The sequence below is a fragment of the Thamnophis sirtalis genome, unplaced genomic scaffold (genome assembly GCF_051295495.1).
Source record: "Thamnophis sirtalis isolate CommonGarterSnake01/CBP01778 unplaced genomic scaffold, rThaSir2_p1.2 scaffold_7, whole genome shotgun sequence".
Taxonomy (NCBI): Eukaryota; Metazoa; Chordata; class Lepidosauria; order Squamata; family Natricidae; genus Thamnophis; species Thamnophis sirtalis.
The window spans coordinates 44,690,340-44,705,243 of NW_028261387.1; the positions used below are offsets into that span (position 1 = coordinate 44,690,340).

The following is a 14,904-nucleotide window of genomic DNA, read 5'->3' on the forward strand; positions in this document are numbered from 1 at the left end:
GAACTTCACAAGTTGAATCCACAACGACATGCTACAGTGCAAAGTGCTACTGTTCAGAAACCTAAACTATCACAACATCTTCCACATCTTTTCTAAGCTACTCCACATTATCCCACTATGCTAATTACTGTATATTCTAAGACCACAAACTTTGGCTAATCTTTACTGCAGAGGTGGGGAACCATGGCCCCTTTATGACTTGTGAACTTCAATTCCCAGAATTTCTGAACCAGCATGGCTGGGTCAGGAATTCTGGGTGTTGAAGTCCACAAGCCATAAAAGGGTCACCATTCCCCACCCCTGCTTTACTGGGTTCTATGTGTTGTCTCCCTTCTCACTATTAGAAGATGTTTTTTTTAAAAAAATATAAACGGCATTTCTGCCAATTTTTCTCATATGTTCATTGGCTTTCTGTTTATTCTGGCACGCAAGGTGGTTTAGGTTGAGCTTCTCCAAAACCAGCTCCTTCCCTGCGTCATGCATTCAGATGGTGCTGTTTTGCATATACAAGAATCAGTCTAGGAGAGTCAGTTAACACACATTTGCAATCAATGCATCATTATCTCCATTCTAGTAGGAGAAAGGGTTACAGAGAACTAAAATAAAATAAAATACACTGGGCAACACATATCAGAAGTATAGACAATGTACCATATTTTTTCAGAGTATAAAGCGCACCAAGATTTTGAAGAGGCAAATTAAAAAAAAGGTTTTGCACTCTACAGACTTCCCAAAACAGACCCATTTTTTGCAAAAACCGGCCTGTTTTTTGTCAAAAAAGGGCATGCATAGCCTTTAGGAGCTTATAGAGTGTTTCTGGGGGCTGGAGGCAAAAACAAGCAAAAATTGGCCCTTTTTTGCTCATTTCTGCCCCCCCCCAGCCCCCAGGAGTACTCTATAAGCCTCCTAAAGGCTCTGCACAGTGGTTTTTGTAAAGGGGGTGGGGTTTTGGGAGGCAAAAAATGCTGTATTCAGTGTATAAGATGCACCCAGATTTTCAACCTCTTTTTTGAGGGAAAAGGGTGCGTCTTGTACTCCAAAAATATGGCAATTGTTCAAGTTGAAGAAATGAGGGTCAGAGATAATAAACTATTAATTTAGGTTTTCAAATGTATTAGAAATATATATCAGGAGAAGAAATGTATATATACAGTATAACCTATGCTGGGCTTAATAATTGCTATGTAGGCATAAATATCTACCTTTCAGAGCTGTTTCTGTTTAATACAAGGAGGAACTCATTCTGTCTATGCTCATTTTATACATTGAAAATGAGTCACCTGACTAGTGAAAACTGAAATCATCCATACACTTAATACATTTCTCTATGTTTACTAATTTGGATTTCTTGACCAGTATAATTGTTTTGTATAAATATGTGGGAGCATGAGGTCATTCAACATTATAAAGATGTAAGAATGAAAATTCAAAACCAATAAAAGTAGTAAATATTGTTTATTTTAAACCAGGAATTATTAATTTTGTCTACAATCTGAGATTAGCAAATCCCAGTAATTATACATGTATTATGCTTCTCAGATTTAAATTAATGTTTCTTAAAAATATTTAATTTGGATTTTAATTTGCATACATTTGCAATACAGAACTTGACAGATCCATAAATTGGAGACAAGAAATGTGATGAACGAAGCCCAAATATTGTAACCAAAACTCTTCTTGAAGAAAAGTGAAAGTTCATGCAACACTTACGTACATGGGTCAGACTTGGAGAATGTATCTTTATCCAAAAGATTCCTGGGAAGGGGAGGTAGGAAAAAATAAAAAGGATTATGTAGGACCAGGATAGATGAGTTTTCAGTTCAGAAATGGAACTGACAAAAAAAAACCTCCCCATTTTTTTGCACCGATTCTCAACTGTTTTTTTTAAAAGAAACAATATTGTATTCTAAATAATTATTCACACCCAGAAATTATTGAACTCTGCTGAAATTGTCAAGGCAGCTATAAATAAATAAATACACCAAAGCCAAGAAGAATTGGTTTTTGCTTACAATGATTCAGTAGCCATGCTGACTCAGCAGGAAAGTCTACAGGATGAGAACATTTGATTGCCCAAGGAGATACTCCACATCATAGTTATTGTGCTTGGCATACAGAAGAACTGTATTTGTAACAGAATTTCCAGCTTATATGCTTCCTAACATTAGCCAAGCATTTTATAATTCACTATTGCTTATGAGCAAGTTTTCTCTCTTCAGAAAAACACTTCCTTACAATCTATTCAGTGCTTCATATTATCTCCCAGGGCTAGTTTAATCACCTTCCCTTAATTGGTACTTCTCAGATAAGCTGGAATACAGCTCTAATAATTTCAATTAGTATTGCCTTTGCCCATTATGGCCAGGGAAGATGGACGTTGAAATCTAATACATCTGCAGAACACCAATTCAAATGATGGCCAAAGTGTAGGTATCAATACCAAAGCACATGTAAATGAACACAACTTGAGGAAATGCCATTGACACAATATTAAAGTAGTTGCTTTGCAAAATGAGTCAGCACTGAAAGCACATTAGTTAAGTTGTTTGATTTCCTTTCTGTGTTAGCTATTATTCTCTAAAAGAAATTGTCAAGGAATTATTCCAAATTTCACTATAATTGAGAAACCATTAATTCATCCTTAATGGAAATTCACATGTCTCAATCTTCAAAATGTTTACTTCTGACCTTCTAGAACCCAAACTTTAATCAGTCTGAACCAATATGCTTAGTAATCATTCAAGAATAGTTTAAGCAATAGCTTCATATTGCATTGCCTTGAATCATTCTGTAAGTAGTAGGGAAAGAAAGAATTATCTAGCCAGGTAAGAAATTATGTTGCTTTGACACTTTGCACCAATATAATTACTGTCCAATTCAGATTGTCCTTTTCACAGCAAATAAAGTCATAACTGATTCACAAATTCTTGATGGCTAAAAATAGACTATAATGGACTGTGTTTTCACAAGTTATATCTTGATAACTGATGATGTAAAAAAAAGTAAAAGTTGTTTCTTTCTTTAAACTTGGGGGCATTTTTATTCTCCGCCAGGTGGTATAATCTTTTTTAAAGTTGTCATAAATCTCACAATACTAAGATTTTGTCTCAGGAAACTTCCTAACAACTTTATTTCCTTCAAGAATTTTCCTGTTATAAAAATTCTAATAACAATTATTGTAACTTTTCTAAGAGCTGTCCAGCACTTGCAGTGCTGAATATAGTCTGAAAACATCACTATAAGGCATAATACTGTCTTATTGTAATGTTTCCAGATTATATTCAGCACTGTAAGTGCTTAACAGCTCTTAGAAAAGTTACAGTACTTGTTATTGGGATTTTTACTTGAAAATAGGCAGATTCCTGAAGGACATAAAGTTCATAAAAGTGTATAGGATTCCTTGCTAATGTGGTAAAATTTTAGATTCTGCACTAATGGCATATTGTACCATCAATGAATAGCAGAAATAATGAAGGATTAGAAAGAGCTTAATAGCATTCCAGTTTCAGAGCGAGGCCTTTCAATAGCTTATCTTTGAAGCGCCCAAGAGCACCAATTAAATGTAAGAAGATACACAGACTGAATGCAGAGGGAGCTTGTTTCAACTCCTTAGCACACTTCTTTCTAGAAGCAATCTTTCACTACTTTAAAGACAAAAAAACCTTCAATGATCACAGCAAGCCAAGCTGTTGCATTTGGGCAAGGGAGGAAGCTCTGAGCTCTGAGTCAAAAGATCTGGGTAGATCAATAATCAGGGCAATCAAATAAGACTTCCTGTTTCCTATGTGATTCCCACTAAGAGAGTCTTCTTTAGTGTGGTGTTCTCTAAGAGTCTGGGGAATACAATTCCCAGGATTTCTATCTAGCATGGCTGAGATTCTGAGAGTTGTAATTTCAACTCTTCTAGAAAACACTGTGGTGATGAAATCCAAAGCAAGATGGAAATGCAGAAGGCAGTAGAAGATACATCATATTGGAGGGATGAATATTCAGAGTCAGGTACAAGAAGCTACTGGAAATAACTACCAAGTGAGTCACACATTATTATTCATTCTTAAGACTCAAATATTTAGCATCCAGAGAATAATTATTTATCCTCTTCTAGGATGTGACACCCAGCTATTAACCAAGAAATCCTTCCCCCTCTTTTTATTTATTTTTAAAAAATCATAACCAAGGGGGAGGGGACTCCTGTCCAGTAAGATGAGATAAAGCCAACAGGGAATGCGTGTATCAGTGGTGGGTTGCCAATTTCTTTACTACCAGTTTGGGCGTGCTCCTGCACGCTCGCAATGTTTCTGCGCATGCGCAGAAGTGTGCGGGTGGGCAGAGCCTCTCTCCACCACTACTACAGGTTCAGCCAATATGGGCTGAATTGGCAGCAACTCACCTCTGGTGTATATGCATGGTGTGTGTGTGTGTGTGTGTGCGTGTGCGTGTGCGTGTGTGTGTGTGTGTGAAGAGCTATGAAGTGATGTCCCGGACTTAACTCAAAGGTCTCATCTTTGAGCTTTCATGCTTAAGCTACACATTTGATATCACAGAAACCTGCAAGCAAAGAACACAGACAGTATAAATAAGAAGCATGATTTCTAAGTAATGCCCCAGATACCCTTTTCAACATGACCCCTGGCTTTCTCTGGAGTGATTGAAGATAGGGGACTTTGTGGGTCAGACACTTAAAACAGCTCTGCTTTTCCCCTCCAGAGAATCCCAGGACTTTCAATTATAATCCACTTTCATTGAACAGGATGCCCTATCCCATACTGGCAAGCTGCACTCACTGCTTGGCTATTATGTACAGAAACAGAAGAATGTGTGTAGGCGGCTGCTATGTATTACTTGAATGACCCATAAATCAAGAGAAAGGCACAAATCAAGTGTGGAAAAATATATGTCATGCTGCTTCCCTTCTGCATTAAGAATACGGCTAGTTTACAAGAAGATTTTTAAATACCAGAAAGTGTGGGGCAAAGAAAGGCACCGGAAAAAGAAATCCAAATAAATGGAAAGGACCAAAATTTAAACATACAACAATGTCAGTATTTGGGGATCTGTTTGTTCTACTGTTTCAAATGTTGGCTTAATAATCTTATCCCTGCCAATCCCACTAATAAACAAAATGAGGCACTGCATTTGTCAGACTTAACACTTGGGTTTGGCAGAAAATCACAGATTTCTAGATCCTTAGCTCTTAATTCAGTTCTTGGCCAGATTTGACAGAAGCCTCCAAGACACAGCACAACTAGTTTAGAATGCTTACCGCAAAAAAAGAAGAAGAAGAAGAAGTCTTAACACAGTGTTGTTAAACTCTCAGCCAATGGGCCGGAAGCGTCACACTAAGGCCACGCCCATGCCCAGTTTAGCGAAGGGGGAAAGGGTCCCGAAACAACATGTGATGCCACCATGGCAACGTATCTTTGACACCCCTGCCTTAACACAAGAGCCTTTTATAAACCTATGCTAGCACATTTAAAATTTCTTCTTTCCAAGATAATGGACAGTTGTCAGGTCACTGCATGGCCTTTGGCACCTGATTTGAGACTCATAAACATAATAGAAAGCAGTCGTGTAATGTTTTATGCTATCAAGGAAGATATTTTCTGCTGAGCTTACAAATTACCTGACAGGCCTTAAGCACTCTGAGCAATCATTTTCTCCTCTGTCTCTGGCAGTAACAGATTCTAGTGCTGCTGTCTAGATATCTTTTTTATCCTGATGATTCTTGGAGCGTTCAGAATTCTACCATGAAGTTCCCCACCCTATTTCTCAGCAGTTTGGCCACATTATACCAAGATGTGCCTTAAACCAGGCTACCAGATCTGGGCAGTAAAATTTCAGAAGACCACCAGATAGTAGCAAAGAGATACAGAAAGCTTTGTTGCCAAGGTGGCGCAGTGGTTAAAAGCAGCACTGCAGGCTACTGCTAGATCAGCAGGTCAGCGGTTCAAATCTCACCGGCTCAGGGTTGACTCAGCCTTCCATCCTTCCGAGGTGGGTAAAATGAGGACCCAGATTGTTGGGGGCAATATGCTGACTCTCTGTAAACCGCTTAGAGAGGCCTGAAAGGCCTATGAAGCGGTATATAAGTCTACTGCTATATATTGCCACATACTGGTTATCCACACTGTGCAGCCCTGGTCTGCAACCCTATCTAAGTGTTAACCTCAATGGAAAACCATTCACCTAAGTTTTTCTCTTCTACTCATAGACTTATGATTTATAAATCTATAAATATTCATAGATTTTAAAAACATGCTACTGCTCCCTAGTCATTTTTATTACTTAGAAGCATGTTAGGTGTACTCCTACCAACTTTGCCATTTATCGCAAAAAAAGCGACTATCTGATGAAGTCGAAATCTTGCAAAAAGTTCATTCCACCCAGATGCTATTTCATTTTCTCATCTTTGCTTCCTCCACTCTCATCCTCCTTAAAGCACCCTGTGCTTTTTAATCCTAATGTCTGTAGTGACCCACATATCTTTGTTTACATACAACCAGGAGTAGGCTGCTGGGGGTTCGCAGGGGTTCAGGAGAACCTCTAGCTAAGATTCTGTGCAGTTTAGAGACCCCCCAAATCCCACTCTTGGCTGGCCCCGCCCCACCCACCCCATCCCTCCCAGGCGTGCCCACGTGGCCCACTTTGGATGCAGGTAAATGCAGGGTGTCCACAGAGGCTCACAGAGGGCAAAAATGGGCCTACTGGAAGTTTGGGAATGCCAGAAACGGGCCTGTTTCTGGCCTCCAGAGGGCCTCCGGAGCCTGGGGAGGCCGTTTCTGTCCTCCCGGAGGCTCGAGGAAAGCAAACCACCAACCCACCATGGTGCAGGAAGTCAACTAGGCGATGCCCACCCAGCAACCGGGCAGAGAACGCCTTGCTAAAAATTTTGAAGCCCACCCCTGCATACAACCATTATATCAGGCATATGATCTGAAGACATTATTAATAACATTATGAGTTCTGTATAATGAATCCCATTAGATGGTATTTTAAATTTAAAAACCTGGGAAGGGGAAGAGAGTGATGGGAAATGACATCAAGAAGGTCAGCATTTCAGCAATCATGTAACAAATGCAACCAAGTAACCAACCAACACAGCAAAAAAACTTTTTTCTCAAAGCTGGAAAAAAATGAACACAATTAAAATTGTCAACTTTAAAAACATCTTGAATGAATGTTTAAATTAAAAATGCCCTTATATGTTTATAAAATTGTCTGAAATTTTATACCTTATATTTTGCTGAGTAAATTACACATATGCACCTTTGGAACACTAAGAAACTAGCTGGAAGAATCTGTTTCTCATGAACCTCCCTTGCCATCCCTGGTGGAAATTGCTTGGGAATCCTGGGACTTGTAACCTCAACACTGCAGGCAAGCCTCAAGCAAGACATGTAGAAAGGAGTAGGGGTTTAATTACACAGTCATGGTTGCCAGTGTCATTTTTAAAAATTCTCCCCTGAAAACATACCCTTGTGGGGAAGACCACAGCTATACAGGTTTCTTACAGCACTATAATAGGGTTGCAAAAATACTCTCCTAAAAAGCAGTGAACTCTGAATACATTTTGTATTTATCACACTATTCAAGAACATCACAGCCTGTAATTAGCATCTTAAATTTCTCAGTCTTCTAACTCTATTTGCAGACCATAACAGTGGGATACTCTTTTAACCAGCAATACTTGGTTTCCAACTCAGTTTCACGTCTCTTGTTTTCTGCTTAACTTTGCATTCTTAGAAAGTGGAGGCTGGTGCCCTGATAAAAGCATCTTCCCAAGATAATCAGTTTTTGCTCTGCATGCAATATTGCTTAAATCTCAGTATAATTGCCTATTTCTTGTTGGTTAACTCGAGGCCCTTCAACCCATCAAATACCTTCTGTTTTGTTATAAACAAAATACCTCATCCAGCTTTTCAATTTTCTGACACCAAGAGCAGGAGAAAGAGTTGTTTTATTCTCTCCCATTGCTTTGCACATTTCTAAGAGGAGTCAGTGTTGCTTTGCTAATTGCTTTATTATTCATTCTGGCTGTTTACTCCTTGTCATTTTTAAAACTCATGCTTCTATGTGCATGTTAATGAATAAGCAAAGACAGAACTGGTAAGATATGCTTCCTTCACAAGTGGCGCTAGAATGGTTGTTTCTCGACATAACAAGATCTCCACTTGGGCAACCTGATTACGTTCCTTTTCCAACATGATGCAAACTCAGGACTGGGTTGGGGAGGGTTGGCTTTGAGCTGACCTAGCAAGCCTTCCCTTTTGTTCTTAAATGTATTCAAATAATATTAAAAATGGCAAACAATAGCAGCCGTGTTGTACGTGAGAAAAACAATTCAAAATCCACAAAAGCAATACATTTATTACCGGTATTTATAAATCACTGCAGCCCTTTGACTGTCAGGAGTTTTTTATCTAGTCAAATAGTTGGTGGAAGGGAGGAAAGTGTCCAATCAATAAAGCACATTACATTATTCAATGGAGACACTGTAGAAGGAGAGCTGTGTTGGATTATGGTAGCAATAAATAAATCAGAAGGAGTCTGATTATTCAGTGGTAAATGATGAATAGTCTCCAACCATGCAACTTAGTTTTATCAGTCAGAGAGCAGTGCTAGGTTCCATTAGCAGCTCTCTTAAAGCTTGCTGAGAAGAAGAAGAAGAAAAAAGGAAACATTTGTAAGCTTTCCATTTATGGAAATAGAAAATGTAGCTGTTAAAATCAGAATTTCAGGACTACCTTCTCCCAGTATCCTAATAATACTGGCTAGCCTCAAGTAAAGGAGACTCTATGTGTAGGAAACTCAGAAATCTTCTTTTTCAGATGTGGATCTGCTCCTCTGGAATATTTGCTTCCAGACATCAGAATGGTCCATTCCTGGCAAGCTTTTGAAAAATCTGTAAAATTGTAACTGTTTCAACCAGCCATAGAAACCAGAATGCTACTGCTCTTTACTCTGGTGAAGAGTAGGCTTTTCATTTTTTGATCCACTCCCATTCTTTTCCTTTCTTCTTTTTCTTTTCCTATCAATGTATTCTATCAATATTATTTATATGTTTAATTGTTTGTTTTTAATTTGAATATGGAACTCGTACAACATTCCAAGTTGGCTTTAAGTCTGTAAACAAATACAATTAGTTCTGTTAGCTTTGAAACTTGACCCAGAAAATCTGATTCTGCCTTTTTTTTTAAAAAAATGCACTAACTAATTTAGAGGTCCATCATGCATACGGAGTTTGGATTGGTGCCACACAGATATCATCATTCCAAAAGTAGATTTGCCAACAAAAAAGGCAGCATATGGAAAGACAAATAGAGCTGAGCGACTGAGCAGACAAGCCATTCAGGCAAGACTTAACCATTTGTCTTCTTTTTTGTAGCCAATAAATATTAACTAAAAACATGGTGTTCCCCCCCCTTACAAACTGTTCATATATCATAAAGAATCAATACTAAAAATTCCATGCAAATTTTTGTGACAAGTCATTTCTTTAAGTAAAAAGAAAAAGAACTGTACAGTTCTTTCCTCATCATAAATATTATTGTTTACTTCACTTATTACACGTAATTGCTATTATATGCAATTGTGGCTTCGTATAATGAGTGGCTATAATTACGTAATAACTTTATCCCTGCACATAATTTTATCCCTGATTTGTTTCCAACCTTTTCCTATCTATAAATCAACAGAAGTTCAAAATGGGGAAGTTAAAAAGGAAGAAAAACTGAAATTTGGCTAGAAAGAAAAAAAACCATGCAAAAAAATATATCTATATGACTGACTTTGGCTTGGTTTTGGCTTAGTCAATAAAACATGCTAAATTAGGTTAAGCTATATGAATGAGTGCCACTTCACTCAGGCAAGATAGTGAATTTTGTTGAAACGTTCAGCAAATGTACATATTTTATAAATATAAAATATAAAACTTACCTGCCCTGAGAATCTATAATCATAATCCACTCATATTTTTAATACCATTATTTGTGAGGTCTCTCTCTCTATAATTCCTCCACATGAAACAGTTCCTGATCCTCATTCATTAATCTGCAATTGGATTTTATAATTTAATCCATTGGGAATTTAAAAAAAAAAGTTCAGAAAGTGGCCATTTTAAGTGGGAGCACTCTAGTTTTTCTGCAATGCTGCCTCTCTTTTAAGAGGAAGCTAAATTGGAAGCTAAAAGCTTCAAGAGACCCTTTCCTTGCTATATAAGATGAAGCTGCTAAAACCTCTCTCTGTACGTTGCCAAAAGTTCCACAGAAACATTACAGTTAATTACAGGCAAATCACAGCGCATAGGTCCTGATTTCCAGCTTTAGCATTCATGTTCAATCAATGGCATCTTCACTTAGATCTGAAAAGACTCACCGCTCTGAAATCTTAGATAAGTTGTTGGCTGTGACTGTAAATAATACTCTAATGGAACTATTCAACTAACATCATAAAGGCAGCCATTCTGTAATTGACTACAAGTAGTCTTAGCCTGCTTAGAGAACACACAGTAGGCTACTAGATTAAAATTAATTTGAACTTCATCTAACGCACAGTTAGGAAGCAGGCCTAGATAATGTTAGCTAATCAGGATTGGAATTTGTTGGAGCTTGGACCCCAGAAGAGCCTAGTGATGTAAGCAAGACTCAGAAATGGGGAAGGAGGAACTGAATACTCTTTCTGTCCTACTTTCACAAAAACTGCCTTGATAGGTGTCAGAAGTTGGAGCTTAACTCAAATGACATAACAATTTTAATAAAGACAAGTACCATATTTTTCGGAGTAGAAGACGCACCTTTTTCCTTCCAAAAAGAGGGTGAAAAACTGGGTGTGTCTTATACACTGAATACAGCAATTTTTGGCCTTCCAAAACCCTGCCTCGTGTACCCCATTTTTTGCAAAAATGGATGTGCAGTGTGTTTGGGTGGCTGCAAAGTGTGGGCTGGGGAGGGCAAAAACGAGTGAAAAACGGGTCCATTTTTTGCAAAAAAAAACAAGGCGTGCAGAGGGTTTGGGAGATCTGTAGAGTGCTCCTGGGGTCTGGGGAGGGCAAAAATGAGTGAAAATGGGCCCATTTTCACGAAAATGAGTTTTTTTTTCCTCCCCAGCCCCTAGGAGCATTCTATAGGCATCCCAAACCCTCTGCACACCTCATTTTTTCAAAAACTGGGCCTGTTTTTCATCTCCCAACCCCCCCATGTCACATTTTTGCCCTCCCCAGCCCCCAGGAGCATTTTGCAGGCCTCCCAAACTCTCTGCATGCCCCATTTTTCACAAAAAAATGGGGCATGCAGAGGGTTTGGGAGGCCTGCAGAGTACTCCTGGAGGGGGGAGGGCAAAACTTTTTTTTTAAAAAAAAACCTCTTCAAAATCTTGGTGCTTCTTATACTCTGGTGTATCTTATAGTCTGAAAAATATGGTATGTACGTGTCTGTCTCTCTGTCTGTCTGTCTATCAAGATTTGGAAAAGAAATGAAGAACAATATTTGATTCAGGAGGAACGATCATGAGAATAATAAAGGACAAGCTAGGGATATTCTTCAGTCACAGGATTTATTTTCACTTTGATCAGCTGAGAATGATGACTGAGTCCAGGAAAGTTTCCATTTCATCTCATCCTGTAAAAGCCACAGAAGAAAAATGCAACATTAATTCATCCCCAACTTTCTATGAGAAAGAGGCCACCATCAAGAGCTATGAATTCTGAAGGATTCACCAGAGAAGCAATATTGTGGGATTGTTCTACAGCTGATATCAAATAGATAATAGCTGTATTGTAGATATGCAGACCCCTAACATACATCAGACAAAGCTAAGACATATCAACTAGATGCTGCAAACTCCTCCAGGACCCATAACAATTTTGTAATCACATCCATAGTAATGAGGCTATTTTTAATGAAGAAACAGAATAAATAGGAGCAGAAAATACCATTATGATTCAACTATGATGTGGCTGAATGTTAATATAACATCTAAATAAGGAAAAGCATTGGTTTTGCAACGCCATATCTGCCTAATTGCCCCTCGGTCCCTGAAAATGTCAGTTGGTCCTACCTGAACTGCATGTATCAAGGGTGGGCGTGGGAGCAGTCACTGTGTGGGTATTGTTACGGCCCAATTGCCTGGAGACTGAGGAAATCTGAGGTCACACCCCCTGTTCCTCCTGGAGACTCCCCAGATTAACCAATGGTTCGGAAGAAGGACCTGGAAGGGAAGGGAAGAAAACAAAACCAACGGCAGCTTCTCTTCCTGAAACGTGAATGGTCTGTGAATGCCACTCAGGCCCGGCGCTGGCGCCTGACGGGCGGGAAGTGACTGCTCCCACGCCCACCCTTGAGACATGCAGTTCAGGTAGGACCAACTGACAGTCTCCAAGGTGGGGCGTGGGAGGAGTCACTGTGTGGGACCTACCCAAGCTAGATGTCCATGGGAGTGCCTGAGTTTCCCAAGTGTCCAGGACACCCTGAAGAACCCATCTCCCAAAGGATGCCTCGGCCGAGGCATAGGTATCTAGCTGGTAATGTTTGATGAATGGTGAAGGAGAGGACCAGGCTGCAGCTCTGCAGATGTCCTTGATGGAGGTCTGGGTGGCCCAGGCCGCTGAGGTGGCTGCACTCCTGGTGGAGTGTGCAGTAATGCCCTGTGGCACGGGCAGCCCTCGGGCCTCGTAGGCCTTGGAGATGGCCAGCCTAATCCACCTGCTGATGGTGGTAGGTGAGACCTTGGCGCCTTTGACAGACATGTGGTAGAAGACAAAGAGTGCCTTCGACCGTCTGAAGGGGGCTGTACGCTTGAGGTAAATGTGCAGGGCCCTTCTAATGTCTAGACGATGCCAGGACTCTTCCCTCTCGGAGGAAGGGTGAGGGCAGAAGTCTGGGAGAATGATCTCTTGTCCCCTGTGGAAGGGAGAATTGACCTTGGGCATGAAGGCCGGGTCAAGTCTGAGGACAATCCTGTTATTGTGGAAGGTACAGAGGTCGACCTTCCTTTTATTCTTATCCTCGACAAGGATGGAGTCCAGAGCAGGTCCAAAGAGCTTGTCTCCTGTGTATTCCCCCTCCGCCAGGGGCCACTTTATCCAGAAATCACCCTGCCAATGACGAAGCCATAGAAGGCATCTAGACTCCACAGAAGATGATAGAGCCCTGGAGCAGAGGTGGGTTCCTACCAGTTCTCACCTATTCGGTAGAACCGGTTCGTCAAATCTACCGAACCGGTTAGAAGAGTTTCCACCAGTGGACCTGGAAAGCAGGCCACACCTACAGAAGAGGTTCCAAAAAATTTTGAAATCCACCACTCACACACACACACACACACACACACACACACACACAAACACACACACACTCACACGGAGAGAGAAAGAGAATGAAAGGAAGAAAGAAAGAAATAAAAAAAGAAAAAAGAAACAAAAAGTGAGAGAGAGATGAAAGAAAAAAAGGAAAAAGGGACAGAGAGACAAAAGAAAGGAAAAAGAGAGAGAGAGAGAGAGAGAGAGAGAAAACACAAGGGCAAGCCACTCCCACTAGGTCACATGGCCGGCAAGCCACTCCCACAAAGGAGGCGGTTCGAAAAAATTTTGAAACCCACCACTGCTCTTTCTATTTTTAACTTTTTAACTTTTATCTTGTTTCTGTAAGCTGCCCAGAGTCCTACGGGATTGGGCGGCATATAAATTTATTAAATTACTAAAATTACTAATTACTGGAGGAATATTTTACCGCATCTAGGGTTGCGTCGGCTGAGAACTGGGTTGCTGCTAGCAGCTTCATCATGTCCTGTTGAAGTCTTACGTCTGAGGCAGGCGTCCTGTCCCAGATCTGCTCCAGCCACAAGATGGCGGATCTATTAAAAAAGGATGCGGTCGCCGCCGCCCTGATGGCCCACGAAGTGGCCTGGAAGGTCTTGCGCATGACCAGCTCCGCTCTCTTGTCTTCTGCCTTCAGACAGGTGGAGATGTCTTCTGTTACTACGGAGGAAGTGGAGGACAAGGCTGCCACTGGAGCGCCCACGGAGGGCATCTTCAAAGCTTGGGTGAAAGCTGGGTTTAAATTGTAGAACCTATGGTCATTGCTCCCAGGGGTGGGGAAGGACCCTAACTTGGTCCACTGGGACTTGAGCACCTCCATGAAAAGATCTGGAGTTGGAATCTCCTCCTTCTCCACCGGGGGCCTGTGAAAAGGGCACTGCTTCTTCTTTTCCCCACTAGTGCTGGGGGTGGGGTTCTGCCTAGCCTCTGGAGGAGGCTCCAGCTCTGCTATGGCCCTAGCCTTGCGCAGAAGAGAACTGAATGACGAGGGGGAAAACAACCCTGCAATGTAGGAGACTTCTGAGGGAGATGGATCCTCATCTTCTGAAAACCCCAAATCCTTCTGCTCCCCCCCCCCCCATGACTCTGATCCCTCACTGGCAGTGGAAGGTGATGAGGCTCGGGGGTCCCTGGGGGGTGGAGTGCCCTGGCTGTGTGATCCCGTGGGTCCCCACGGGTAGACCGGGGCCTGGCTACCTGAAACTGGTGCTGCATGCCTGAGGTAATGCCATCTGCAATAGCTTTAGCCAGCACAATCTGGAGTCCCTCTGACAGTTCTGGGTAGGCAGGGGAAAGGGTAGGAGGTTCCCTGTAGTCCCTGTGCTAGGGGCCTGAGGGGCCAAAGGGTGCCTGGAAGAGCCCCCTGTCCTGCGCCCAAAGGGATCCCCCCTTGGCCCTGGAGAGTAGAAAGGAGATAGAGGGGGAGGGCAAAGGACTGTGTTCCCTTGAGTGCCTCACTGGACCTGGGGATCCAGGTTCCTGGGAGAGAGAAGGGGGCCTGCAGGGAGAGCGAGGTCTAGCTGGGGAGGGGCTGATGCAATCCCTAGCCCTCCTGCTGGTCACCCTGGTAGATGGGGCCTCCTGCCTAGGCCTCT

General features: G+C 41.3%; 1 protein-coding gene across 1 annotated transcript in view; it reads right to left on the reverse strand.

The window, feature by feature from the left end:
* CPNE5 (copine 5) overlaps positions 1-14,904 on the reverse strand; it is a 154,232-nt gene that overhangs the window by 114,657 nt on the left and 24,671 nt on the right. Inside the window, exon 2 of the mRNA XM_014058313.2 lies at positions 1,715-1,755. Within this exon, the coding sequence (XP_013913788.1) occupies positions 1,715-1,755 (41 nt within the window). The remainder of the gene's footprint in view (positions 1-1,714; positions 1,756-14,904) is intronic.